This window comes from Aegilops tauschii, chromosome 1 (assembly GCF_002575655.3).
Source record: "Aegilops tauschii subsp. strangulata cultivar AL8/78 chromosome 1, Aet v6.0, whole genome shotgun sequence".
In the NCBI taxonomy this organism is placed as follows: domain Eukaryota; kingdom Viridiplantae; phylum Streptophyta; class Magnoliopsida; order Poales; family Poaceae; genus Aegilops; species Aegilops tauschii.
Genome location: NC_053035.3, coordinates 23,583,425 through 23,610,349, shown reverse-complemented (window position 1 = coordinate 23,610,349; position 26,925 = coordinate 23,583,425). Strand labels below are relative to the sequence as shown.

The following is a 26,925-nucleotide window of genomic DNA, read 5'->3' as shown; positions in this document are numbered from 1 at the left end:
CAATCGTCTGGTGGAGACAACACCGAACATCTACCGCCATAAGGCGTGAGGAACAACATGATGCCTTCAAATTAAGTCACTGTTCTGTTGTCTCTCTGTAGTTGCTAGTTATATCAATATGATGTGATGCCTTCTATGAATTCTTATTCTATTTTAGTTTTCTGTTGACCAATTCTAGTCTGACATGTAATGGAAGCATGATTGTAAAATGTTTTGGTTTGATTTTAATGCTCTAATGCAGATGACTTGTCTCTCTCTGTTCCTGAATGCTTATAAGTAAGTCTAAACGGATATAGCCTCGGGCGCCTTTTTCTCTTTACGTTTTGTAAACCTTGTAAGAAAATGCAAATTCCATTATAAGAGATCTTTCACAGTATGCTTAAATGAAATCAGCCGAAGTAATTAAATCCAAATAATCTATCCCACTTATGCTAATTAGAAAAATAATGCAATCCCTGTTTTGATGTGTTCTCAAGATTGTCACATACTCCATGCATAGATAAACTATTTCTAACAACATGTTTATAATCAGACGAAACTGGAAGGAACTGATAGTGCTATCCTATATATGTTCCCCAAATTCACCATAACTTTTGCTTCAGGGAGTTGTACATGTGAACAAGAATCAATGATGGGTATCGCATGGTCAATGTCGCTTTGCACATGGGAGTATTGAAATAAGGTATTTGTAGTTCTTACCTGAAATTGCTGAGAGAGAGCTCGAAAACTTCCCATGATATTCTGCTCCATGGACATCTGATGATATATAATATAATATATATATATACATATATAGGGATGTCAAGGAAACATGGCTCTTTCTTGGTCCCCTTTCCCAAGTCTCTGGATGTCTCCTTTGGATTTTCCCTACATTCTGATGAGCCGAAGGCTCCATGAACATCTCCCCATAGGTGGACTTGTAGAAGATATATGGCTCTTCATTATTCCCTCCCAAATCACCCTATGTCTCTTTTGATTTGTCTCTTCATTCTGATGGGCCAAAGATGGCTTTTCAGAGTCATATATCACAAATCTATAGTCCTGCACAAAAGCATGTAGCTTCAATTTGGTACAAACCTTAAATTTCATGCATAGAAACTTTACACTGAATTAAGAAAATAAGGTCATGCAATATGTCAAGTTGTCCTTATCTATAATACCTAAATAGTTCATCCCCACTATGGTATTTCTCTTGACATGCAGCCCATCCACATCAGCAATAGTGCCACATCAACATTTGGTCATAGGCTTACATGCGGGGCCCACACTGCCCACCACAATAGAAAACATGCACGTCAGCTTCACCATTAGCATGCGTGTTCCACTTTCGACTTATTATGAGCCACGCAATCAATTAATACAGTATGGAAACCGAGGCGAGCGAGTTGGCCTTCTCCGCTTCCTCTCCCTGGCCACCGCTTATTCTTCCCCTTCCCCTCCCCTCGGCTTTCCCAAGCCTCCCCGTCCCCCGTACTCTTCCTCCCGCTCCAACGCACTGCTTCCCGTTTCGGGATCCCTGCAATTCGTCCCTGATGGGCCTTCTGATTGTAGGCATATCGGAGCTCTAGCTATCCCTATGGGCGCTCACGTTGGATCCCTTCATCCTTTCCGTGGAAAGAGTCATCGAGATGAGGCCATCCTCGCGCAGCCGAATCAGCATGTGCGCACGCCGTTGGTCTGCTCCCGGCTCTCCTGACGCGCCGCTCCTACTCCGGGCTTCCTCCCGCTGGCGTCCTCGGACGCACAAGACGCGTCCATCACCATCGCGGCCTGATGCGGCCATCCCTGCGAAGCCAAGCGAGTATGTGTGCGCACGGGTTGCTCTGCTCCATGCCCTCCTCGCGTCGACGGTCTCAGACATACCATGACCATCGGCCACGTTTCCAGCGGATGAGTTCGGGAAGGAGAAGGTCGCTGGCCTCACAAATGCCCTCTTTATGTCGCTATGAACACTCACAAGCCCAACTGAAAAAGAGCTTGAGCATCTCTTCTACTTGCGATTGGCCCGTCAGGCCGTCAGTGCATGCACTTATTAGCTATTGTATTTTTGGATTTCTGGTGGTGCTTTGGAGGATTAATCTTCTGTATTTTTTGATGGATTTCCATGGTCTGCACAGCTCCGATGAAGGTCAAAGTAGCAATGGTGAGCTCGAGCCTCCTATATGTTCTGGGTTTCTTTCTTTGTTGTTAGATTAATTTCCTGTTCTTATGTTGTGTTTGTACGTTTTGTGCCGCTTGCTGGTAGTTCCGAGGTGCTTGCTAGCTTGAACTTGGCGAGGACGGCGACCTACGGACTACAACAATGCTTCTGCAGTTTAAGTTCAAGTGCTCCTGTGTTGATCTTCAGTTTGTTATTTTCCCAGATGTACATGCTGGAACACTGTGCAGCCCAACTCTATGTTGTTCTCCGGATAAGTATAAATGTCTGAGAATGAATTGGCGCTTCTTGATGTGCAGCCTAATCCTAATTCTGAACTTCATATAAAGCCATCTGGCAGGTTTGGTACGTACGAGCTCCATCTTTTACAATATTTTGATTTTTATCTGCACTACACATGCATTGCATTTGATTCTGCATATCTTAGATAGCCAAATCATGTGATTTCTTATGTGTGCTACAGAGCCTAACGGATAATCTTGCTGCACCCATACGAACATTGGGTTAAATTTCTGAAAAAAATATATTGGGTAATTATTCTCCTTTTGCGTGGAAAAGCTAAATAGATTAATTGACTTCACAAAGTAACAATTTGGTCCACTGTTTGCATAAATTTAATTGTCACTACTGGTATTTCTATTGTAGGAATCATATGCATGGGTCCTCTCACATAGGTGATTTCTTTTGTTGGGAATAAAAGAAACATGTGATAGGTTAATTAATGGTTACACCAATACATCCTGTATATCAGGGTTGTGACCTTTCATCGCAAAGTTGATCAAAGTTTTCAATATTGGGTACACACAATAGCTGATTCATTGTATGCTTCCACCCATTAGTTTGTAAACACTTTCTCTCAGCGCCCGAGATGGCTTATGAGAATGTTACTTCTTTTTATAGTGGAACACTTGAGTAGGGTTACTAAATTGCTTCATGTATCTATATTACATGTTATGTAAATCTTTTTCCCTTGAAAAAATAGTTCTATAAGCCCAATTTTTCTATTCGTTTTATATAATCGTTCCCGCAGCAACGCGCGGGGAATCTTCTAGTTTTTTAAAACACAAAGGAACTTAAATTTGCGTTGGAATGAACTGAAAAGGGTAAGCATAGTCAGTTGTACTTGTACCTCTCTGGCTTCATGGTCATATTTCTCATAAATATATTCCTGCTTCCGTGATTTCTTGCCAGTCCAGTATTTGGTTATTAGGCCCTGTTTGGTTCATAAGTCTTAGGACTTTTTTTAGTCCCAACTTGTAAGTCCCAAGTCCCTAAAAAGTCCCTACCTGTTTGGTTTCTGGGACTTAATATGGATTAAAAGACCATATTACAACTATAAGTCCCTATAAGACTCTCCTTCAGAGTCTTATTTCGTAAGTCCCAAATGCCCACTTTAAGTCACTATAAGTCCCTCCTGTTTGGTTTAGATGGGACTTAAAGAGACTTTTTTAAGTCCCTACATCAATAAGTCCCTGTAACCAAACACACCCTTAGTCACTCTCAACCACTGTAGTCAAGGGTGGGGTCGATGAAGTCAATAGCAAAAAAGAACACAAAAAAAGAGACACACATGGGGATATTCTCTCTGCTTGAAAAAAGTATGGCAAACAAGAACACACACACCAAAAGGGCACACGTACATGGGGATATGATCTGCTAGAATGGCGAAATGGAAGATAAAACCTCCTAATCTCTGCTGATCGAAACTACTTTTTGACTACTGGAAAAAAGAAACTACTAATTCTACTTCGTCCAAACTACTCGAACCGAGAGAAACCCCTTAGATCTCTGCTTAATCCAACCTACTGAATCCTGCTGGAACCAACAAATCCCCTCAGATCTACAGTATAACAGCTGAAAATAAAAACTAAATCGGGATAATGGAGCAACAAATGAAGAAAGGCCACCCTAAAACCTATCCAGCCCACTTAGAAACCCTCCCTGTCCCCTGACACACGAAGAACCCCAGCCGAAAAAGGAAAAACAAGCAAACAGGCTGGACACGGGCGTTACACAGGCCAAAACAAGACAAGCCACTTCTAGCGCGAATCTTGAAGCAAAAAAAGATCCGAAAAAGGGGGTGCGTCGACTGATATTCCGCTAAATCTCAGTCGACTGAGATTTAACGAGTTTAGCAATGAAATATCACACACGACTTGGTATGACCAACGACTTGACCACTCACGCATATATGGTCCTAATTTTCTGTGGCATGCTTGTGATGGCATTCACATGTGCACGCGGATGACTGACGAGAGGATGGCCGTTGCTTTTTCTAAGAAATCGTTTCCACCGAGCAAACTCATGTCTCGCAAGTCATGTTGCACTAAGAAATCTGGCAAGTCAAGTGGCACTGTATCTTTCACACGGTGGCATACATGCAACGCGCTAGGACCACTGCAAACCGGAATATCTCTCACTTGCACCCACCCATATGACCGAGCACGTGAGAATATGTGGGGTTCGTTGCACCCAACAAAATACTAGTGAAAGTGAAAGCTCTTATGGATCATTAGCAGATAACAACTCCTGTTTGTCCAGCTTTGGACTCACAGATACTTTGTCAAAGCAAAGACCATACCTCCGTGTAGCTGTTTTTTAATAAGATTTCCTATAGTAGTTTATGCATCGTGCAAGCAGCCACTACGTACGCTTGTTTGAAACGTTCACCATTAGAAGGAAGAAGACGAGTGGCTTGGACCAAGTAGCTAGATTCGTTTCTCCTAAGAGCAAACAGGGTCGTTGCATGCATGATTAACACAAGAATACACCAACCCTGACTAGGACCAATCCAGCGGTCAAGTCCCCACCCACCCACCACCCTACCTATTTAACCCATGCTCTTCCTCCATTCCTCTCCAACAAGAGCCTCCCTCGCTTTCCTCTCCAATTTGAGCTCCACTTCAGCGCAAGTCCTTCTACCACTTACAGAGTTCATCCAGATACACATACTTACAGCTGCCAAGTTTCTAGCTTGCTTCTTAATTTGCATATCTGGATGGAGTGCGAGAACGGGCAGGTCGCCGGCAACGGCAACAGCTTGGGCGTGGCGCAGCCTGCGCGGGCCGACCCGCTGAACTGGGGCAAGGCAGCGGAGCAGCTGTCCGGGAGCCATTTGGACGCGGTGAAGCAGATGGTCCAGGAGTACCGTAGGCCAGTGGTGACCATGGAGGGTGCTAGCCTGACCATTGCCATGGTCACCGCTGTGGCCGCCGGTAGTGAGACCAGGGTGGAGCTCGACGAGTCTGCCCGAGGCCGGGTCAAGGAGAGCAGTGACTGGGTCATGAACAGCATGGCAAACGGCACCGACAGCTACGGTGTCACCACAGGCTTCGGCGCCACATCCCACCGGAGGACCAAGGAGGGTGGCGCTCTCCAGAGGGAGCTCATCAGGTACGAATCAGTTAAACTAAACCACCAACAAGTTAGATATTCAGTTGTTGATCGTCCTGTACTCCTCATTTTTTTAGTGATCTGGATGCCTTATTTTCTTGTGCACTTCTTGTTTGTTCAGATTCCTTAATGCCGGAGCCTTCGGCACAGGTGGCCACGACCATGTTCTTCCCGCCGCAGCGACGAGGGCGGCGATGCTTGTCCGTGTCAACACTCTGCTCCAGGGGTACTCTGGCATCCGCTTTGAGATCCTCGAGACGGTCGCTGCGCTTCTCAATGCCAACGTGACACCATGCCTGCCGCTCCGGGGCACGATCACCGCCTCCGGCGACCTTGTTCCGCTTTCCTATATCGCGGGCCTGGTGACCGGTCGGGCAAATTCCATGGCCACTGCTCCGGACGGCAGCAAGGTTAACGCAGCGGAGGCCTTCAAGATCGCCGGCATCCAGCATGGCTTCTTTGAGCTGCAGCCCAAGGAAGGGCTTGCCATGGTGAACGGCACAGCAGTGGGCTCCGGGCTTGCGTCCATGGTGCTTTTCGAGGCTAACATCCTCAGCCTCCTTGCCGAGGTTCTATCAGCCGTCTTCTGCGAGGTCATGAACGGTAAGCCGGAGTACACTGACCACTTGACACACAAGCTAAAGCACCACCCCGGGCAGATTGAGGCTGCCGCCATCATGGAGCACATCCTTGAAGGAAGCTCCTACATGGCACTCGCAAAGAAGCTCGGCGAGCTTGACCCGTTGATGAAGCCAAAGCAAGATAGGTATGCACTCCGAACATCGCCACAATGGCTTGGCCCCCAGGTAGAGGTGATACGCGCTGCCACCAAGTCAATCGAGCGGGAGATCAACTCCGTGAACGACAACCCACTGATCGACGTCTCCCGCGGCAAGGCCATCCACGGCGGGAACTTCCAGGGCACACCTATCGGCGTTTCCATGGACAACACAAGGCTCGCCATTGCTGCGATCGGCAAGCTCATGTTTGCGCAGTTCTCAGAGCTGGTGAACGACTTCTACAACAACGGTCTGCCTTCCAACCTCTCCGGCGGGCGCAACCCGAGTTTGGACTATGGGTTCAAGGGTGCTGAGATTGCCATGGCCTCATACTGCTCCGAGCTCCAGTTCTTAGGCAACCCGGTGACCAACCATGTCCAGAGCGCCGAGCAACACAACCAAGATGTCAACTCTCTTGGTCTCATCTCCTCCAGGAAGACCGCCGAGGCCATTGACATACTCAAGCTCATGTCCTCCACATTCATGGTCGCCTTGTGCCAGGCCATCGACCTCCGCCATCTTGAGGAGAATGTCAAGGATGCCGTCAAGAGCTGCGTGAAGATGGCGGCCAGGAAGACATTGAGCACCACCAACAATGGGCACCTCCACAATGCGCGATTCTGCGAGAAGGACCTGCTGCTCACGATTGACCGTGAGGCGGTGTTCGCGTATGCAGACGACCCTTGCAGCGCCAACTACCCACTGATGCAGAAGATGCGTGCGGTTCTCGTGGAGCACTCTTTGGCCAATGGTGAGGCCGAGCTCGACATGGAGACATCTGTCTTTGCCAAGCTTGCCGCGTTCGAGCAGGAGCTCCGTGCAGTGCTACCAAAGGAGGTTGAGGCTGCCTGGACCTCCGTGGAGAACGGCACCGCCGCGCAGCAGAACCGTATCACCGAATGCCGGTCGTACCCACTCTACAGGTTGGTGCGCGAGGAGCTTGGGACTGAGTACCTGACTGGGGAGAAGACGCGGTCTCCTGGGGAAGAGGTGGACAAGGTGTTTGTCGCAATGAACCAAGGCAAGCACATCGACGCGCTGCTCGAGTGCCTCAAAGAGTGGAACGGTGAGCCCTTGCCTATCTGCTGAACAGAGGATCAAGAAACTGAAGAGAAGACAGTGTGCAGAAGGCTTTGGATCTTTTAGATGATAAATGATAATATTTTTCCAATTGTATTTTCTTAAATATTGATGTTTTGTAAGCTGGATCAGTCTTACAGAGCTGCCATGTTGTTGCCAAAAACTGCAACTGCATAACTTGTACAACCTCTGATGTAAGTTAGAAGGGTACAGTGTATGACAAATATATTGGTCTTTTTCTTAGAACAGTGGTCTGGTGGAGACAATACCAACAGTGCAAAACATCTACCATTAGCAAGCCATTGCCATATGGTGTGAGGACAGAGGACATGATGCCTACAAAGTCACTGCTCTGTGGTGTCTCTGTAGTTGCTAGTTATATCAATATGATGCGATGCCTTCTATGAATCCTTATTCTGTTTCAGTTTTCTGTTGACAAATTCCAGTCTGGCATGTAATGGAAGAAGGATTGTACTGCTCTGATGCAGATGACTTGTTTCTCTCTATTCCTGAATGGTCATAAGTAACTCTAAACTGATATAGCCTTGGGCCCCTTTTTCTTTTCCATTTTGTCAACCTTGTAAACAAATTCTATTATAAGAGATCTTTCACGGTATCCTTAAATGAAACAAGACAAAGGTACCTAAATCCAAATAATCTATCCCACTTACGCTAATTAGAAAGATAAGAGCGTGCTCTGAGGCAGAGGAGGCTTACAAGCTATCGATGTGATGGCTGGTTGGCCTCCGTCAGTTATCTGAAATTTACAGGGTGGCCGGCTGTGCCTGAAATGGACTACACAGCGGAGTAGTAGGTGCTGTCAAAGAATTCAGAGAAGAGACTGACAGAGGGATTTGTGATGGAGATTTTTCCGGAGTGCAGGCTGCATGTGTAATATCATAAGAGAGAGCAATGGAGCTGCCCACCAGCTTCGCATATTATGCTAGAACAAACAAGGAAGCGACTCTTGTAGCTGACGTGCTACAAGAGTAACAGAGTAGATTTATTTCCCCTTTGATTGGTTAGGATTGTAACAGCCGTTTTATATATAATATAAGCTCTCTTTCACTATCAAAATGATGTACATCGATATGTTAAACTTCAATTAGAACCGGCGTATTGTCGTCAGTATCCAGCCCTATGGCTTAATTGTTGTTTTCAACAGCATGAAAATGAACTCTAAAGGCGCATAAGTAACACTAGTTTCTCTACGAGTTGCAAAACATTTGATGTTCAATTCCCAGTTGCCCTCTGTACAGTAGTACCCCAATCCCCAATGTGTGGCGACCGGCGACTAGGCAAAGCAATCAGATAGAAGACCACCACATCCCCATATATAGCTGCATCACTGAACAAAATCTGAGAATTTTTCAGGGGTGAAGGTTGCATTTGTTCAGGGGCAGATGATGATAAACCAAGAAGTCAAGCAGAGTTAGGGTAAGGGCCAGCGTGCTCACCTCGCCTCGAGCTGAGACTGGCTGGTGCCAGCGGCGGGAGGGATTCGGCAGCCAGCTTCCGGCCATTCAGGCACGCGCAGCGGCGTCCCCTCTACCAGCGCCAGCGGCACCGGATCGCCGCCGCCGGCTGCCAACTAGCCGTCGGCGAGCGGCGGTGTTCGTATCTCTCTCTTTTTCTTTATATCGGCTGGAGCGGCGTCCGAGCCGAGGAGACCTTTAAGTTTGGGCCAACATCACGGCCTCTTAACTCGTTTGCATGGGCTAGCCCAAGTACGACTGCAGCACTGAGACAATAGGCCCACTACTGCTCGGTCTTTCCCTTGTCCGTTTATACAATGTAACCGAAGACCTTTTTTTTGGCGGCTACTACCAATCACCCGACTGATTTCTTAGGGAAATCAGCCGGGTCCCCAGCCGTTCGACTAAAGTCTCGACAGACGTAGGATTAAGTCAACCCAAAAATCCCCCCGTGGCCTCGTCGTTCTCACGCGCCGCTGTGGCCTCGTCTTCCTTGACTTGCAGCCAACGCAAAAATTCCCCCCGCACATGGGATCCCTAGATAGGTACTGAAGCTCCGACGAGCTCGCAATCGCAGCCGGTCATGCCTCGCTTGCTCGCAGCACAAGGCTCGGCCCTAGCGCCGTCCTCGCCTTGCAGCAACGCTGTTCGCGCTCGCGGAAGCACCACCCCTGCAGGCCGCGGGTAGCTGGACCCTGCACCGCAGCACGAAAAAAAGCTCCGGTGAAAGCTCCATTGCAGCCGCAACGAGCTCCAGCGACCCCGGCGGCGCTCCATTGCAGCTTCGCTGAAAGTTCCATTGCAGTCGCGGCGAGCTCCAACGTCCTCGGCGGCGCTCCATTGCAGCCCCTAGCACGTGACAGCTTTCAGGCCGTGATCTACACACGCGATCTGTGAATGCCTCGATCTAAGCTCAGGAGGAACTCGAGGACGGACAAAAACACACACGAACACGGGAGACAGTTTTGCGACGCCTTAATTCCTGCGTCTTTTCTGTTTCTCTTCTTTATTCAGAGTGACTTCTACGCCACGACCCAACATGCTCGCGCCATCCCACAGCTTCGGATCATGGACTCGCTCGTGCTACGAAAACGCTAGACACGACTCTTCTGGCCATACAGAAACATGTACGTACAAAACACGTACAGATAAACTCCTAGGTGTCTATAACTGAAACACAAAGAAGAAAGACGTACAATCTTAGGAAACTAGGAAAGAGGACAAGGTTAACAACAACAGCATGCTCCGGCAAAGCTCCATTGCAGCCGCGCGAGCTCCAACGACGCTCCATTGCAGCCCCTGGCGTGCTCCATTGAAGCTCCGACAAAGGTCCATTGCAATCGCAACAAAGCTCCAACGACATCCGATGGTGCTCCATTGAATCCCCGGGCGCACTCCATTGCAGCGCCGGCGATGACGGTGGATGCGGCGACGCAGCACGCGACGGGCCGACGGCCATGGCAGAATCTGCGATGCAGCACGACAACGACGAAAGCTGCGATGTAGCTCCGGTGGCGCTTCAATGCAACCGCGGCGGAGCTCAATGACCTCATCGGCGCTCTATTGCAGCACCAAACGCGACGACGACGCAACCTCACAAGTTTGGTGGTGGCCTGGTGGGAGAAGCTGGGTAGAGAGGTTAAAGAAGAAGAGAGGTAGGAGACGACCCGTCAAAGAGAGAAAGGTAAGGATAGGAGATGAGTGGTTCTGGAGGACAGAACGGCGTCGTACATGGTCCCATCGCTCCGCGTGGCGTCCTGGCGACACGGATCCGGTTTTTTTCAAACGTTTTCCTCTTTTTATGGAATGACATCATGGCGGTTTATATTTCACGCAGGAATACGGATACATCATTTGGTACATCAATTAGGAATTCCGAAGGCTCGGATTGCTAAACAATAGTCCTCGACGCATGATCTACTAGTTAATACATCAGCTGCCATATTGGCCTTCCTAGGGCAATGGATAAAACTAACCGAATTGAAATATCTGCACAAAAAGGTACCCTCTTCACAAAAAGGTGTCTAGCTAATATAGACAGAAGACCTCACGTAAAAAAAAGACCTCTTAACTGGTTGTGCGGTTGATTGTGAGAGTCCCAGGCGAATACATGTCTCGCTTTAAGTGAGACAGAAGACCGCGTCGCCTGCACCGAGCCGGGCAAGTAACAACGTTGCCACGTCACACCGACGTCTTGCATTTTTTTTACATTTGTTTATATTTTGAAAAATACTAAATACATGTAATATGAAAAACAGAGTTGTTTTTTCTAAAGTGCTCATCACACATATAATAAATGTAAATGTAGTGTAATAAAAATAAGAAATCAAAATTTAGAAAATCTTTCTACCATTCAACAAAAATATGTGGCATTTCTAAAATGTTCACACTTTCAAAAATAATGTACGTGATTTTTTTGAAAATAGTATACAGTGTAGAAAAATTGTGCACATGATTTAAAAAAGTCTCATGTATAATTCATATAAAAATTATGTTACAAAATTTTTGCGTGTTTCAAACAGAACGTTTGTAACATTTTAAGAAAAATGTGTATGCAGTGCAAAAAATGTTTGCATTGTTTTTTAAAATATTTCATTTAAAAAATATATTTAACATGTATTCAAAAAAGCATTTGAAAATATGTTAATCATGTATTTTGAAAATGTTAAACATGTATAAAAATGTTTTAGATGTATACAAAAAACGTGCTATGTCTATGAAAAAAAATTGTCATCAAAACATATCTTTGATCCTAGTGCAAGAGAAAAAAATCATGGTTGGGAGGTTTAATTCTAACTTCGGGAATCTGCACTAACAATCTTCATTAACTCTTCTATTCACTGCGTTCTAGTTGGTAAAGATCTGATCTAACCTATTTCCATCTTCATAGTAATCTTGAACTTGTACATAGGTATGATTTTTTTCTACTATGTTTTCCAACACAAATTAGTATGCTTTTCTAGTTTAGAATCAATACAAAGTTCTTCATTCAATAATTTGAATGAAAAGGTACAAATACCTTTAAGAAAGTAGAGATGGTTGCGGGCTTGCAACCATAGACAAGCTATACTTAGCTTGATTAGCTTAACTTGAACCGCTTCTTGACGTCAACGTTGTCAAGGAACAGCACAGGAACCACCATCCCAGTTCTTGGACACTAATCCTCTCACGCAAATGGATGGTGCCGCTTGGGGCAACCACCACCAGCCCACCAAAGGACACACCAGATCTGCTGCACCAAAGGAACAACAGAAGGCAATCTCCCACGAGTCCTTCGACCTCGCCGCCATGACACCGCCGAGACGGAGCCATGACCAGGGAATATTTATTCCAACCGTGGAGGTCGCTGCCATCAGAAGACGACGAGGGAAACACATGTCGTAACTCTAACTACACTACTGGGCGAAGAACTGGCATCCCCTCCCCCACCTGTCACCGATGCGGTGGAGGGAGAGAGAGCTCGTGGCCTCGCCAACAAAGAAAACTGGGTTGCAGTTCTTTCGCCTATAGGGAGGAGAGGAAGGAACCGTTAGGTAGTTGGGTTGAAGCTTATGGTTGGTAAAATTCTTTAGCACGAACTTTGCTACACCTACGGGGGTTTACGAAATGGCATGTCAGTTTCTAAGGGTACGTAAGATTCATACCCAGGTCCAGCATTTTGTGTATATGTTCGTGCTTTTTTTCGAAAAGAAGTTGCCTCTGCATCATTGTGATGCATGCAACCATTTTATTGAAGTTGATGTGAGGCAACAAGGTTAAATTTATCAACAAACAGAGTACATCGTAGACAAAACTATAGCAGAACCATTATGCATGGCTAATTATTATATTTGGACGTAAATCTGTCTACACTACTACTCTACTACAAGCATGTTTGGAAGTCCCAGTCAATAAATTGATCGCTGATGATAAACGAAGTTGCTGGCAAATGATGCACGTCCGGGTACATGCGGTCATGGCCTGGCCGGGGTGGTCGCCTTGCTGCGCCGCGGTGGATGCCGGGCCGGCGGCCTCGGGCGGTGGCCGGCGGTGAAGCCCAGATCATCCTCGGCGGCATTAGCGTGGACGTACCTATGTCCAAGGCGGAGCTGCTCCCGCGATCCGATAGATTCGACCCCGGATCCCATTCGGTACAGAGACGGTGAAGAGCGTGGTTGGGATTCATACTAATGGCTTCTCCTGCATGGTGCGGTGGGGTGGCAGCTCTCTCTCCATGCTCCAGTGGTGGCACCCTTTGGCAGTGGCCGGAGTGTTAGGATACACCGTAGTGGTAGTGCGGCTGTGGACGATTGTCGAATCTGGGCAACTAGCTCCGGGGCTTTGAAGGTGGTCTTTCAGATGCACAGGTTGTCGGTTGGATATTTTTGGGACGGATCCGGGTGAAAACCTGGTCTTCGGCCGGTGCCCGGGGCCGGTGATGGTGACGCCCTTGGCGTCGATTCCTTCATGAAGGCATCATCAAGGTGAAGCTCCCAACTCCTCCCGCTACCTTCGGAGGAAACCCCTGTCCAGTCGATCGGATGATGACTGCCCTCTTGTGTCATTCCCTCCTTGGGGCATCATTCTTGGAGGTGTGCATTGGCACGAGGGACCAGTGGATGGTCTTAGCAGTGGAGCGGCGTCCCATGTCGCGCATCGACGATGTGGAGTCTCCGCAACGGATGTATGATGATGGACACGTGTAGGGAGGTGGCGCTGTCTGGCGTTGATGGCAGACCTGTCAAGGTCGATGCGTCGGTACCTGTTCTGAAGATGGATCGGTGGAAGACGGTGACGGTGGCCTCTCAGAGTGCACCGGACCGGTGTGTGCCCCAGACCCGCCAAGAGGCTTGGCTGGGGCCTCCGGCTTTAGATGTTAGGTTTTGGTACGAGGTTTGTTTGGTATTCGGCTCGAGCTTTCGACAACCCTTCATCAAGTGGTTAGGGGTTGCGACAGATGTTGCCATGATGGTGGCTTCAGACTTACAGATGTATTACTTTATAAGGTTTTTGTGAATAATTAATAATGGCTGTATGCATCATCCGGATGTTGAGGCCGGGGTCATCCTCCTTTCCTAGAAAAGATGCACTTCCGTGTAGCGTGCTGAATATTTTCCAATAGACTGCACCCTTAAATAAGAACAAGAATCTGCCATGCATGTATTAAATATGCATCTAACGGACCTACTGTTTCTAATAAGAGCTGACCAGTCTGATTTGCTACTTGAAATATAGGACATGCTAAAGGTAAGTTTCCTGAACAAAATTGGGGTCAGCCAATTTTGTGAGCCATCGGATCTTCGTCGCTGGCTATGGCTCATGTCGTCGTCCCCACGCCTCGCTACCGCTCGCCATGCCTCCCACGTCACATCCTCGGTGCTGTGGCTGGCCTCCTCCTTCCTTCTCCCATGAAATCAACTGATCCAAACTGAAAAATCAAGCAACTCACCTTAGTCACATATAGCCATTGCAATGAAATATAGACACACATGACTTGGCTGACCAACGACTTGACCACTCACGCATATCTGGTCCTAATTTTCGGTGGCATGCTTGTGGTGTCGTTCACATTGAGTATATAGGTGAAGTGAAGTAGTGCATGCACGTTCCCATCAAAAAAAGCAGTGCATTCACGTGAGGTCTATGCTAGCTAATTTTTTTAGTACCCATGTATTAATATTTGTCGGCCGTATATACTTTTAATGGAGTACACAAAACATTTTCCTGATGGAGTATACATCAAAAAATTTATGGAGCACATACCACAATTTTGTTTGAAATGAAGCATACATCACATTTTTTTCATGGATTATAAACCATTTTCTCGTGTGTCGATATGTACCACCTTTTCCAAATGTAGTATACTAAATTTGGTGCACTATGTACCACATTTTATAGATGGGGTATATACCACAGTTATTCAAGTGAATTGTATGTCACATTGTTTTTCACAATATAGTATATACCACATTCTAGTGACGGAGTAGATGCCATTTTCATGCGATGGAAGAAGTATATACTACAATGTTCAGACCAGATCAATGGTATATACCACTTGCCACTTGGTTTACAAAGGAGTATGTACTACAAATATCGGCCATGTATATGCATCCAACTGACCCACTGGTTCTAATAAGAGCTGACTAGTCTGATTTGCTACTATGAAATATGGGACCTGCTAAAGGTAAGCTTCCTGAACAAAATTGGGGTCAACCAATTTTGTGAGCCATCGGATCTTGGTCGCTGGCTATGGCTCGTGTCGTCGTCCCCACGCCTCGCTACCGCTCGCCATGGCTCCCACGTCACATCCTCGGTGCTGTGGCTGGCCTCCTCCTTCCTTCTCCCACGAAATCGACTGATCCAAAGTTCCAAACTGAAAAATCAAGCAACTCACCTTAGTCACATATAGCCATTGCAATGAAATATAGACACACATGACTTGCGTGACCAACGACTTGACCACTCACGCATATCTGGTCCTAATTTTCTGTGGCATGCTAGTGGTGGCGTTCACATGTGCACGCGGAGGACTGACGAGAGGATGGCCGTTTTTTTTTTCTGGAAATGGAGCTATACCCCCGGCCTCTGCATCATGATGATGCATGCGGCCCTCTTATTAAAAATCCAGAAAGTATCAACGTAAAGGTCTTACAGCTCGCAAACGGAGCAAAACAAAGTATATAAACCTGAAAATTACAAGCGGACAAAGACAACCGATACGGTAATAATAAGGATAAGCTCTCTAGACTCCTATCCTGTTATGCGAACGTCATCCGAACCGGTTGAATATAACCCGAGGCACCATCTCCCATTGGTTGCGCCCAGTAACCAAAGGCTCCCTGAAGTCCATAGGAGTGAGTAAGGACCACGTACGGATCCAAGCTGTAGCTCTGAAGATAACCTGCAAAAAAGTTAAGTTGTGTTGTCTGTTAAAAATCATATCATTTCTACAGTTCCATATAGCTCATAATAACGCACATATTCCAATCCGAATACGAGCAGCCGTGATCTGTTCAACCCCAGCTAACCACGTCCCAAACAAAGACGCAATATCTACTGGAGGATTGATATTAAAAACTATATGAATCGTTCTCCAAAGTAACTTGGCGAGTGGGCATTCAAGGAATAAATGTTGTATTGTCTCATCCTGAGCACAAAAACAACACCGCGAATTGCCTACCCATCACCTCTTAAGTAAGTTGTTCTTTGTGAGTATTACTTGCTTGTGGACAAACCACATAAAATTTTTAATCTGCAAAGGAACCTTAACCTTCCATATATGTAGTGACCTTGAGAGGGGGCCAGAATTAATCAGATCCGTATAAAAAGATTTCACCGTAAATATCCCATTTTTAGTTAACTTCCATTGTGTTGAGTCCGGCATGTCGGAGAGTCGAACTTCAATCAATCTCCGAACCAAGTGCATCGAGACTGTCCATCTCTCACCCACTAACGTACGTCTGAACTGGATGTTCAAGGGAATAGTTTGAAGGACGATACCTACGTAATCCTCCTTACGTTGCACAATATTGTAGAGGGTGGAATATTGTAAGGGCAGAGGCGTCTCTCTTATTGTTTGGCCGTTTTTTCTTCTAAGAAATCGTTTCCACTGATGAGAAAAATAAGTCAAGTGGCACTAAGAAATATGGCAGGTCAAGTGGCACTGTATCTTTCACACGGTGGTATACATGCAGCGCGTTAGGACCCATATGACCGAGCACGTGCAAGCTTATGTTTAAATGGAATAATATGCGGGCTTCGTCGCACCCCACAAAATACTAGTGAAAGTGAAAGCGCTCATGGATCATTAGCAGACAACAACTCCTGTTGTCCAGAGCATGCAGAACCCCACTCGCTTTGGAGTCGCAGATACTTTGTCAAAGCAAAGACCATACGTCCGTCTAGCTTTTTTTTTTTTTTTAAGATTTCCTATAGTAGTAGTTTATGCATCGTGGAAGCTGCAGCCACCACGCTTGTTTGAAACGTTCCGATTATCGACAAAAAGACACATGTTTACATTAGTAGATTATATAATTTGCACGTTCATAACTCAAGCAGAAGAATGCACCTAGTTAAATTAACACACAAACACATGATGCATGGCATGATTAACACTGAACACTTGAGCATGTGAGGACGCAAGAAAATGGAGCACTTGACTCGGCCTCTCTTCTTCCCCGGCACCAACCATCAAGCGGTCAAAGCCACACCAACCCACACCCCGCACCCACCCTGCCTATTTAACTGCTCCTCTCCCACCATTCCTCTCCAAGAAGAGCTAGCCTCCCTCACCTTCATCTCCAACCTGAGCTCTCTCCAGCGCAAATCTGCTTACCAGAATTCATCCAGCGCAAGACCTGCCCAGTTTCTAGCTTGCTTGTTTTCCTACTTCTTTGCACATCACGATGGAGTACGAGAACAGAGGGCACGTTGCCGCCAACGACGATGGCTTGTGCGTCGTGCAGCCTGCGCGGGCTGACCCGCTGAACTGGGGGAAGGCGGCAGAGGAGCTGTCCGGGAGCCATCTAGACGCGGTGAAGCGGATGGTCGAGGAGTACCGCAGGCCGGTGGTGACCATGGAGGGCGCCAGCCTGACCATCGCCATGGTCGCCGCGGTGGCCGCCGGCAGCGACACCAGGGTGGAGCTCGACGAGTCCGCCCGCGGCCGCGTCAAGGAGAGCAGCGACTGGGTCATGAACAGCATGGCCAATGGAACCGACAGCTACGGCGTCACCACTGGCTTCGGCGCCACCTCTCACCGGAGGACCAAGGAGGGCGGCGCTCTGCAGAGGGAGCTCATCAGGTACGAATCAGTTACACTAAACGACCAACAAATTAGATATTTCAGTTGTTCATCGTCTATACTCCTTATTTTTCTGTGATCTGGAAACCTTATTGTTTCGTGCACTTCTTGTCTGTTCAGATTCCTTAATGCCGGAGCGTTCGGCAATGGTGGCCACGAACATGTTCTGCCTGCTGCAGCGACAAGGGCGGCCATGCTCGTCCGTGTCAACACTCTGCTCCAGGGGTACTCCGGCATCCGCTTTGAGATCCTCGAGACGGTTGCTGCGCTTCTCAACGCCAACGTGACACCATGCCTGCCGCTCCGGGGCACGATCACCGCCTCCGGCGACCTCGTCCCGCTTTCCTATATCGCAGGCCTGGTGACTGGTCGGGCAAACTCCGTGGCCACTGCTCCAGATGGCAGCAAGGTTAACGCTGCGGAGGCGTTCAAGATCGCCGGCATCCAGCATGGCTTCTTTGAGCTGCAGCCCAAGGAGGGGCTTGCCATGGTGAATGGCACGGCAGTGGGCTCTGGGCTTGCATCCATGGTGCTTTTCGAGGCTAACATCCTCAGCCTCCTTGCCGAGGTTCTATCGGCTGTCTTCTGCGAGGTCATGAACGGCAAGCCGGAGTACACCGACCACTTGACCCACAAGCTGAAGCACCACCCTGGGCAGATCGAGGCCGCCGCCATCATGGAGCACATCCTTGAAGGAAGCTCCTATATGGCACTCGCGAAGAAGCTCGGTGAGCTTGACCCGTTGATGAAGCCAAAGCAAGATAGGTATGCGCTCCGCACATCGCCGCAGTGGCTTGGCCCCCAGATTGAGGTAATCCGTGCTGCAACCAAGTCGATTGAGAGGGAGATCAACTCTGTCAACGACAACCCACTCATCGACGTCTCTCGTGGCAAGGCCATCCACGGGGGCAACTTCCAGGGTACGCCTATCGGCGTGTCCATGGACAACACCAGGCTTGCAATTGCTGCGATCGGGAAGCTCATGTTTGCCCAGTTCTCGGAGCTGGTGAACGACCTCTACAACAACGGTTTGCCTTCCAACCTCTCCGGCGGGCGCAATCCGAGTTTGGACTATGGCTTCAAGGGAGCTGAGATTGCCATGGCCTCATACTGCTCTGAGCTCCAGTTCTTAGGCAACCCGGTGACCAACCATGTCCAGAGCGCCGAGCAACACAATCAAGATGTCAACTCTCTTGGTCTCATCTCCTCCAGGAAGACCGCTGAGGCCATTGACATACTCAAGCTCATGTCCTCCACATTCATGGTCGCCTTGTGCCAGGCCATCGACCTCCGCCATCTGGAGGAGAATGTTAAGGATGCCGTCAAGAGCTGTGTGAAGATGACGGCCAGGAAGACATTGAGCACCACCAACAATGGGCACCTCCACAATGCGCGATTCTGCGAGAAGGACCTGCTGCTCACGATTGACCGTGAGGCGGTGTTCGCGTATGCAGACGACCCTTGCAGCGCCAACTACCCGCTGATGCAGAAGATGCGTGCGGTTCTCGTGGAGCACGCCTTGGCCAATGGTGAGGCCGAGCACGACATGGAGACATCTGTCTTTGCCAAGCTTGCCGCCTTCGAGCAGGAGCTCCGTGCAGTGTTACCAAAGGAGGTTGAGGCTGCCCGGTCCTCCGTGGAGAACGGCACCGCCACACAGCATAACCGTATCACCGGATGCCGGTCATACCCGCTCTACAGGTTCGTGCGCAAGGAGCTTGGGACTGAGTACTTGACTGGGGAGAAGACACGGTCTCCTGGGGAAGAGGTGGACAAGGTGTTTGTCGCCATGAACCAGGGCAAGCACATCGACGCGCTGCTGGAGTGCCTAGAAGAGTGGAACGGTGAGCCCTTGCCTCTCTGCTGAACAGAGGATCAAGAAACTGAAGAGAAGACTGTGTGCAGAAGGCTCTGTATCTTCTTAGCTGATAAGTGGTAATATTTTTTCAATTGTATTTTCTTAAGAATCGATGTTTTGTGGGATGGAACATTCTTTCGGAGCTGCCATGTTGTTTCCAAAAATTGCAACTGCATAACTTGTACAACTTCTATGATGTAAGTTATAGAAGGGTACTGTGTATGATAATATTTGTGATAAATGTATTGGTCTTTTTTTACAACAGTTGTCCGGTGGAGATCAACACCGAACAGGATTAATATGATGTGATGCCTTCTATTAATTCTTTCTGTTGACCAATTACAGTATGACATGTAATGGAAGCAGGATTGTAAAGGAAGTACAGTCTATGTATGCTAAGTTGCTAACTTTATTTTAAACCCAAATATGGAAGTAAGATAACCTTCAACAACCTCATATAGAGGCTAAAAAACAAATATAATATTACATTTATTTTATATAATTTATGTAGTTGCATTAGAAAAGAGTACACTAATATGGACGCCGGTGGTTCCTCTGTTGCGGCTACGGGGCAGGGAAGTGCTGTTGTTTTAGCAAGGGACCTTGCTTTCTACGTAGAGAAAGATAAACCGGTGTTCTGAGGCAGAGGAGGCTTACAAGCCATCGATGAGATGGGTGGTTGGCCTCCGTCAGTTATCTGAAATTTACATTTACAGGGTGGCCGGCTGTGCCTGAAATGGACTACACGGCAGAGTAGTATCTGCTGTCAAAGAATTCAGGGATTTGTGATGGACATTTTTCCGGAGTGCAGGCTGCATGTGTAATGTCATAAGAGAGAGCAATGGAGCTGCCCACCAGTTTGCATATTATGCTAGAACAAACGAGGAAGGGGCTCTTGTAGCTGACGAGCCTGGAGTAGATTTGTTTCTACTTTGATTTGTAAGGATTGTAACAGCCGTTTTATATATAATATAAGCTCTATTTCACTATCAAAATGATGTATATCAATATGTTAAACTTCAATTAGAACAGGCTACATCAGAATCACCTATACTGTACTGTCGTCAGTATCCACTCCTATGGTATAATTGTTGTGTTCAACAGCAGGACAATGAATTCAAAAGGAGCATAATTAACACCAGTTTCTGTGCGAGTTGCAAAACATTTGATTGCTCGATTCCCAATTGCCCTCTGTACAGTACTACCCCAATCCCCAAAGTGTGGCGACCGGCGACTAGGCAAAGCAATCAGGCACAACACTGAACAAAAGCTGAGATTTGTTCGGGGGCAAAGGGTTTGGTTTGAGAAACAGAGAAGACAAGCAGAGTTAGGGTAAGGGCCGGCGTGCTCACCTCGAGCTGAGACTGGCCGCTGCCAGCGGCGGGGGGATTCAGCGGCCTGCTTCCGGCCATTCACGCACCTACAGCGGCGTCCCCTCTACCAGCGCCAGCGCCACCGGATCGCCGCCGACGGCCGCCAACTAGCCGTCGGCGAGCGGCGGTGTTCGTATCTCTCTGTTTTTATCGGCTCGAGCGGCGTCCGAGCCGAGCCGACCTTTCAGTCTCAGGCCTCTTAACTCGTTGGCATGAGCTAGCCCAAGTACAACTGCAGCGCTGAAACAATAGGCCCACAACTGCTCGGCCTTTCGCCCCTTTCTGTTTTTGTTCATTTTTCTCTGGTTTTCTTCTTTTCTTTATCGGCTTTCACTGGGTATTTTTTTATTTTGTTTTCTTCGTTTTTATCTTGGTTTTCACTACTTTTTCTTGGTTTTCTTATTTTCTTTAACGGTCATCACACGAGACGGTTCATGGTGCCAGCGGCAGCATGCGATGTTGATAAGTAAAGGGTGCGCCGGCGGTTCCGTGATGATATCTAGTATCGGGGCAGCGGCTTTGACGGTTGGAGGGTTGCTGCAGTGCAAGTCGCGTCGGTGTGGGGTGGATGTGACTAGTTCCGCGTCGAGACATTGGCGCTCACCTCAAGGCTGGTGGGTGATATAAGGTGAGAGGATATTCCACGAATCTGCTACTGCCTTCTAGCTCTGATCTGGAGTACTTATAGATGCGACTATCGAACGATCCATCTTCGGGATGATTTTTGAAACACCACTGCATTTCCGGGGTGAAAACTCTTGTTCTTGCCTTTATTGGTCGGGCTTGGTAATGGCGAACTTGCATCGTTACTTTGTTAAAAGTGTTGTCTACTTGTTGTTGTGTTGGTATTCACTGATTGGTTTCGGCAATCAGGATGAAAATCCTTCCTCAAGGCGTCTACGGCTATACATGGCAATGATGGCTTGCAGACGTTTTCCCTTTTTGAAGGCGCTGCTGCAGAAGAAGTCGACTTAGTATAGGTGTTTATATATTAAAAAAAGTTAGACCAACGGGGGAGGAGCCCCGCGGCATTATTATTAAGAAGCAAGGTGTGAGAGACACCAAGTTTAAAATCCGCAAAATAAATTCCGCCCCACAGGATTCAAACTTGGGTCTGCCAAGGCACACATACGTGCTTTTGCTACTGGGCCAGAGGCCCATCCACTTTTTTTTCATATATTGTAATGGTTCGGTTGTGGTTTACTTTGTTATGTACTCTGCATAATAATTAATAAGAATGGCTATGTGCAGAGGCCGGGGTTTTAACCTCCTTTTCAAATAAAAAAAATGTCGTGCAGGGATATAGCTAAACATGAAAAGACAAAAGAGAGGGAGATATCTTGATTTCTTTAGAGCTAAAACCTCCCCTACATACTCCGCATTCAAGTACACAGGCTTGAGGGCATCTTCAAAGCTGACCCGCAAATGGCTCCGATATATGTTCGTTTTTATGTTCGGGCGTGGTCCAGGGACATGATGGCGGAGGAAGCCATCCAAACTTGTTCATAAATTAATCTGGTCGGGAGGAGAGAGAGTAGAAGGGGTCCATGTATGTGGTGGGATTTGTTGTGTGACGTTTGTTTTGAATGAGAGGGAGGAGAGGGGACAATGCATGTGAAGAGAGAGAAAAGAGAGAAGAACCACGCAAAGGCTTTGTATTAGTCAAGTGCATGCCCGGACTCCCGCAAAGCTCCCCCATCTCGGATTTGCCGGAAAACACATGTCCTGACTACTTTGTGGATCGATGGGGGTCCTCATTGAATGACAAAAGTTGATACAAATGGTCCGGACGCCACAACCCAGACATATATCAAAACTTTGAGGGCCTCCTTTGGAGATGCCCTGGATGAACTCTGTTGGATCATTACTTAATTGAATAACTGAAAAGGCAAAAGGTGAACACAGACTAAACTATACATACGTACACTTGATCGTCAAATGAATGGAGTAAGTGATAATTATTTTCATATTTGGCACTCAACTGGTGCCATTTGTCAAAACAACATATATGGTTTTGGTCAAAAATCGCTATCGGCAAGGTTACCAAAGAAATATTAGTGGTGTCATTATTAGAAGCATGGCTTGCGGCAGGGGCAGAGTGATAGAATTAATCACCACATGGTTGTCCCCACAAAAAAAATCACCACTTGGTTACATGAAATTACAAGAGAAAAACAAAGAAAATGTCGGTTAGGTATGTGTGGCCGACCAAAAATGACGAACATTCGGGTCTCGACAAAGTCCAAATTGTTGGTACTCATGGATAACTAAATTTGTGATTGCATGAATCGGTGCATACGTGGTTTAATTTTCCAGATTTTATACATGCGCAGACGCGCACATACGTACTGACTCTTGCAATGGTATACGTCATATTGAATATGGATACACCTAGCGAAAATTGTTTTTGGAGGCCGAGCTCCATGAAGGCCTCTATTTGCAATTACTAAAATTCAACAAAATTCATATTTCTACGTTTCAAAAAATTATGAAAAAATAGTAAAATACACATATACATGGAGGCACAATGTACGTGTGTGTTAATTTTCAGAATGGAATAGGTTGAAATGAGGGTTATGCAAAAAAATTATTGAGGCTTTTTAGCACATGATGCTATTCATCCTCAAAGTCCATGATTTTTTTTTTGCACAGGTCGCATTTTAAGGTATTTCACCCTGAATTTTACACACATATACATCTCATTCTTGTATACTTGCATATTTTTTTCAGATTCTTTTGAAACCGGAAAGTTTGAATTTTAATTTTTTTAAAAAATTGGGCTCGATGGAGCCCGGTCACCAAAACGCTCCAAGTCACCTAGGGAGTATAATTCTCATCCTTGTACAATTATATGAAATGTTGGAGTACAATTTTCAACGAGTAATTCGCATATATTCTGAGGCACCTAATTCAATTTTATATGTACGTCCAGATTTTGTCCAATATTTAGATTACTTTTGTCAGAATGGGCGGTCGTGTTGTTTGGGTGCCATCAACGATGTACGCACTACTAGTACTTGAAAAGGACTTTTTTGTCTTTCCACTGAAGAGCATAAAAACTCTCTCTCCTTTCCCTTGGACAAAGAAATGCATAGTGTATCAATCATTGTCACTCATATTGCCACCAACCAACAACAAATTAACGAACAATAATGTGGTTTGTTAGGAGAGAGGAATTAATATCCTGTACACGTCAACAACTCATCCAAGACAAATTATCATGTGTTTTCTAAGTTTTGAAACATGAGAATTAGCAAATAAGTCGAGTTTGTATCCTCCAAACCACGAGTCGAGAAGATGACATGATGTGACACTCACCAACGAGGCGGCCGGGCCCTTTATAAAATCTCCTAAGTTGGGGCACCTTCGTCATGTACGAATCTACAACATGCAACCATGGCCTCACCACCCCATCTCAACAAGCACCTCAAACCATTGTTCCAGCTCGTCGTAAACAACTTGCTTGTATTCGTCGCCGCACCGCTGACAGCCACCATGGTCCTCCATAAAGCCGCACAGCTCGGACCCGAGGAGATCCTCTCCCGTCTCCATGGTTTACGGCAGGTCCACGTTCTGCTCGTCGTCTTCCTCCCGCTTTCCTTGGCCACCCTCTACCTCATGAGTCGCCCTCGTAGCGTGTACCTCATCCACTACGCTTGCTGCCGGCCAAAATCCAATTGTCGCGTCTCCATAGGCTCCTCCGTCGAGAATGTTCGCCTCTCGCCTTACCTCGATGATGGAGGTGTCGACTTCATGACGCGCATGCTCAAGCGCTCGGGCCTCGGTGACCAGACCTACCTCCATCCTTCGTTCCACTATATCCCCCCGCGTTGCAGCTTAAGTGATGGCCGTGACGAGGCGGAGCAGGTCATCTTTGCAGCCGTCGACGACTTGTTCGCCAAGACATGCATAAGTCCTGGAGCTATCGACATACTCGTCACCAACTGCAGTGGATTCAACCCGACCCCGAGCTTGGCTGACATCGTCGTGAACAAGTACAAGCTCAGAGCCGACATCCGAAGCGTGCACATATCCGGGATGGGGTGCAGCGCGGGGGTGATCTCCCTAGAGGTCGTGAGAAACCTCCTGCAGGCGGCACCACAGGGCGCTTGCGCCCTGATGGTGTCCACAGAGGGTACCTCTATCATCAACTATGCCGGCAAGAACAGGGGGATGCTACTGCCGTACGCCCTGTTCCGCATGGGTGCGGCCGCGGTGCTGCTGTCGACGTCCAAGTCCATGGCCCGCTTCCGGCTCATGCACATCGTGCGAACGCTCACCGCCGCACATGACAGAGCTTACATGTGCATTTCCATGAAAGAGGACCATGAGGGAGAAACAGGGGCATACCTGTCCAAGGACCTTGTGTCGGTCGCCGGCGAAGCTCTCAAGGCCAACATCAAGGAAGTAGGGTCCCTCGTGCTCCCGCGCTCGGAGAAGCTGCTCTTTGCGATCTCGTTCATTGCGCGGAAGGTGCTGAGAAGGAAGATCAAGCTCTATGTCCCTGATTTCCGGACGGCCTTCCAGCACTTTTGCATCCATTCCGGTGGTCGGGCGGTGATCGACGCGGTGCAAAGTAGCTTAAGCTTATCAGACAGGGATGTCGAGCCATCACGAATGACGCTTCACCGGTTCGGGAACACGTCCAGCAGTTCATTGTGGTACGAACTTGCATACATCGAGGCCAAGAGGCGGATGCGGAAGGGCCACCGGGTGTGGATGATCGGGTTCGGTTCTGGGTTCAAGTGCAACAGCGCCGTGTGGCAGTGCATCAGGCCGGCCAACAACACCGCTGCTGGCACGCCATGGGCTGATTCTATTCATCTGTATCCTCTCAACAACATCTCGGAGGAAACGGGCTAAAAACTTCGTGCACGGACGTCTACAATTCAATCCATACCATAGTATTGATTTGTCTGTTTAAGTTTGCTTTATTCATAGCACGCTGAGACAAAGAAAATGTATGTAATGTTGTTGGAGAAAAAAATAGGAAAATAAAGCATGTTTGTGGGTAAGTAGAGCAACATATAAAACACATTTAGACATGTATCTGGCACCCTATTTTCTACTTAACGGCCACACCCACAACCACTGCCTCAAGGAGTGCACACAACTATCTTTACTAAAAGACAATATTAATGATCATGATTCTTCTCAGTCCCAATCAAAAGTAGCTGGTGGAGTGTAAATCATTATGAGCCTAACAACATCAACATGTTCTAACACAAATTTAGTGATTTCCATTTTTGTTAGGATCACGTAGAAAATGGAGGATGGCATGTGGAGCCTCCATTATTCGTGAGCCTTTTTCTCTTTCTCGCAGTTTAAATAATTACTAGGTGGAGTAACCCCGCAAAAATGTTTTTTACTAGATGGAACATGAGCTGGGTTGCTAAGCAAAATTTTCCTAAAAAAAGAACAATTCTGATGAGCGAGCAGCGTGGAATCCACAAATAAACACCACGACTGATGACAAAAGAGGGAATTGCCCACTTTAAACAGAACCCATTAGTAGTGAACAGCTCATAGTAGGCGGACGGCGCCTCGCTCGTGGACTCGGCCGATTAATGTTTTTTTCTTCACATCGGCACAGAGCGCCAGGTTTTCGTGAGTGCGGTTTGCACTTTCTGCTCCCTTCGTCCAAAAAAAGCATGTCTTAAATTTATTTAGATATAAATGCATCTAGACATATTTTAGTGTTCGTATCTAGATAAACTCAGAAAAGCTTTTGGGAACGGAGTTAATATTTTATTAGGAAACTTCCATACGCCTCTCCATCTGGGTTTCTTTTCTGTTTTTTTATTGTTCGGCTGGTTTTATTTTAGGTTTTTAGTTAGTTTTTCCTTCTCCTTTTATTTCCCCTTTTTTCTTGTTTATCTTTAATCACAAACATTTTTCTAATCCACAAACTTTTCTAAATTTAGGAACTTTTTCAAAATCATGAAAAAAACAAGTTCATGAACTTCGCTCAATTCATGAACTTTTATTAAAATTCGTGAACTTATTTCGAGCTCACGAACTTTTTCA

The 26,925-nt window shown here is 47.0% G+C and overlaps 3 protein-coding genes across 3 annotated transcripts; all 3 read left to right on the top strand.

Annotated features, from left to right (window-relative positions):
- The first annotated feature begins 5,015 nt into the window (after nucleotides 1–5,015).
- LOC109758771 (phenylalanine ammonia-lyase-like) lies at nucleotides 5,016–8,758 on the top strand. Its single transcript, XM_020317637.4, has 2 exons — nucleotides 5,016–5,551; nucleotides 5,673–8,758. Exons 1-2 carry the CDS (start codon nucleotides 5,157–5,159, stop codon nucleotides 7,417–7,419), a joined length of 2,142 nt encoding a protein of 713 aa, XP_020173226.1. The 5' UTR covers nucleotides 5,016–5,156; the 3' UTR covers nucleotides 7,420–8,758.
- An 8,306-nt stretch (nucleotides 8,759–17,064) lies between these two features.
- LOC109758772 (phenylalanine ammonia-lyase) lies at nucleotides 17,065–19,846 on the top strand. The gene is made up of 2 exons (XM_020317638.3): nucleotides 17,065–17,667; nucleotides 17,788–19,846. The coding sequence occupies exons 1-2, from the start codon at nucleotides 17,270–17,272 to the stop codon at nucleotides 19,532–19,534; spliced, it is 2,145 nt and encodes a 714-aa protein (XP_020173227.1). The 5' UTR covers nucleotides 17,065–17,269; the 3' UTR covers nucleotides 19,535–19,846.
- A 3,748-nt stretch (nucleotides 19,847–23,594) lies between these two features.
- Nucleotides 23,595–25,910, top strand: LOC109758786 (3-ketoacyl-CoA synthase 5-like). The gene has a single exon (XM_020317651.4). The coding sequence runs from the start codon at nucleotides 24,295–24,297 to the stop codon at nucleotides 25,759–25,761; it is 1,467 nt and encodes a 488-aa protein (XP_020173240.1). The 5' UTR covers nucleotides 23,595–24,294; the 3' UTR covers nucleotides 25,762–25,910.
- The last annotated feature ends 1,015 nt before the right edge of the window (nucleotides 25,911–26,925 follow it).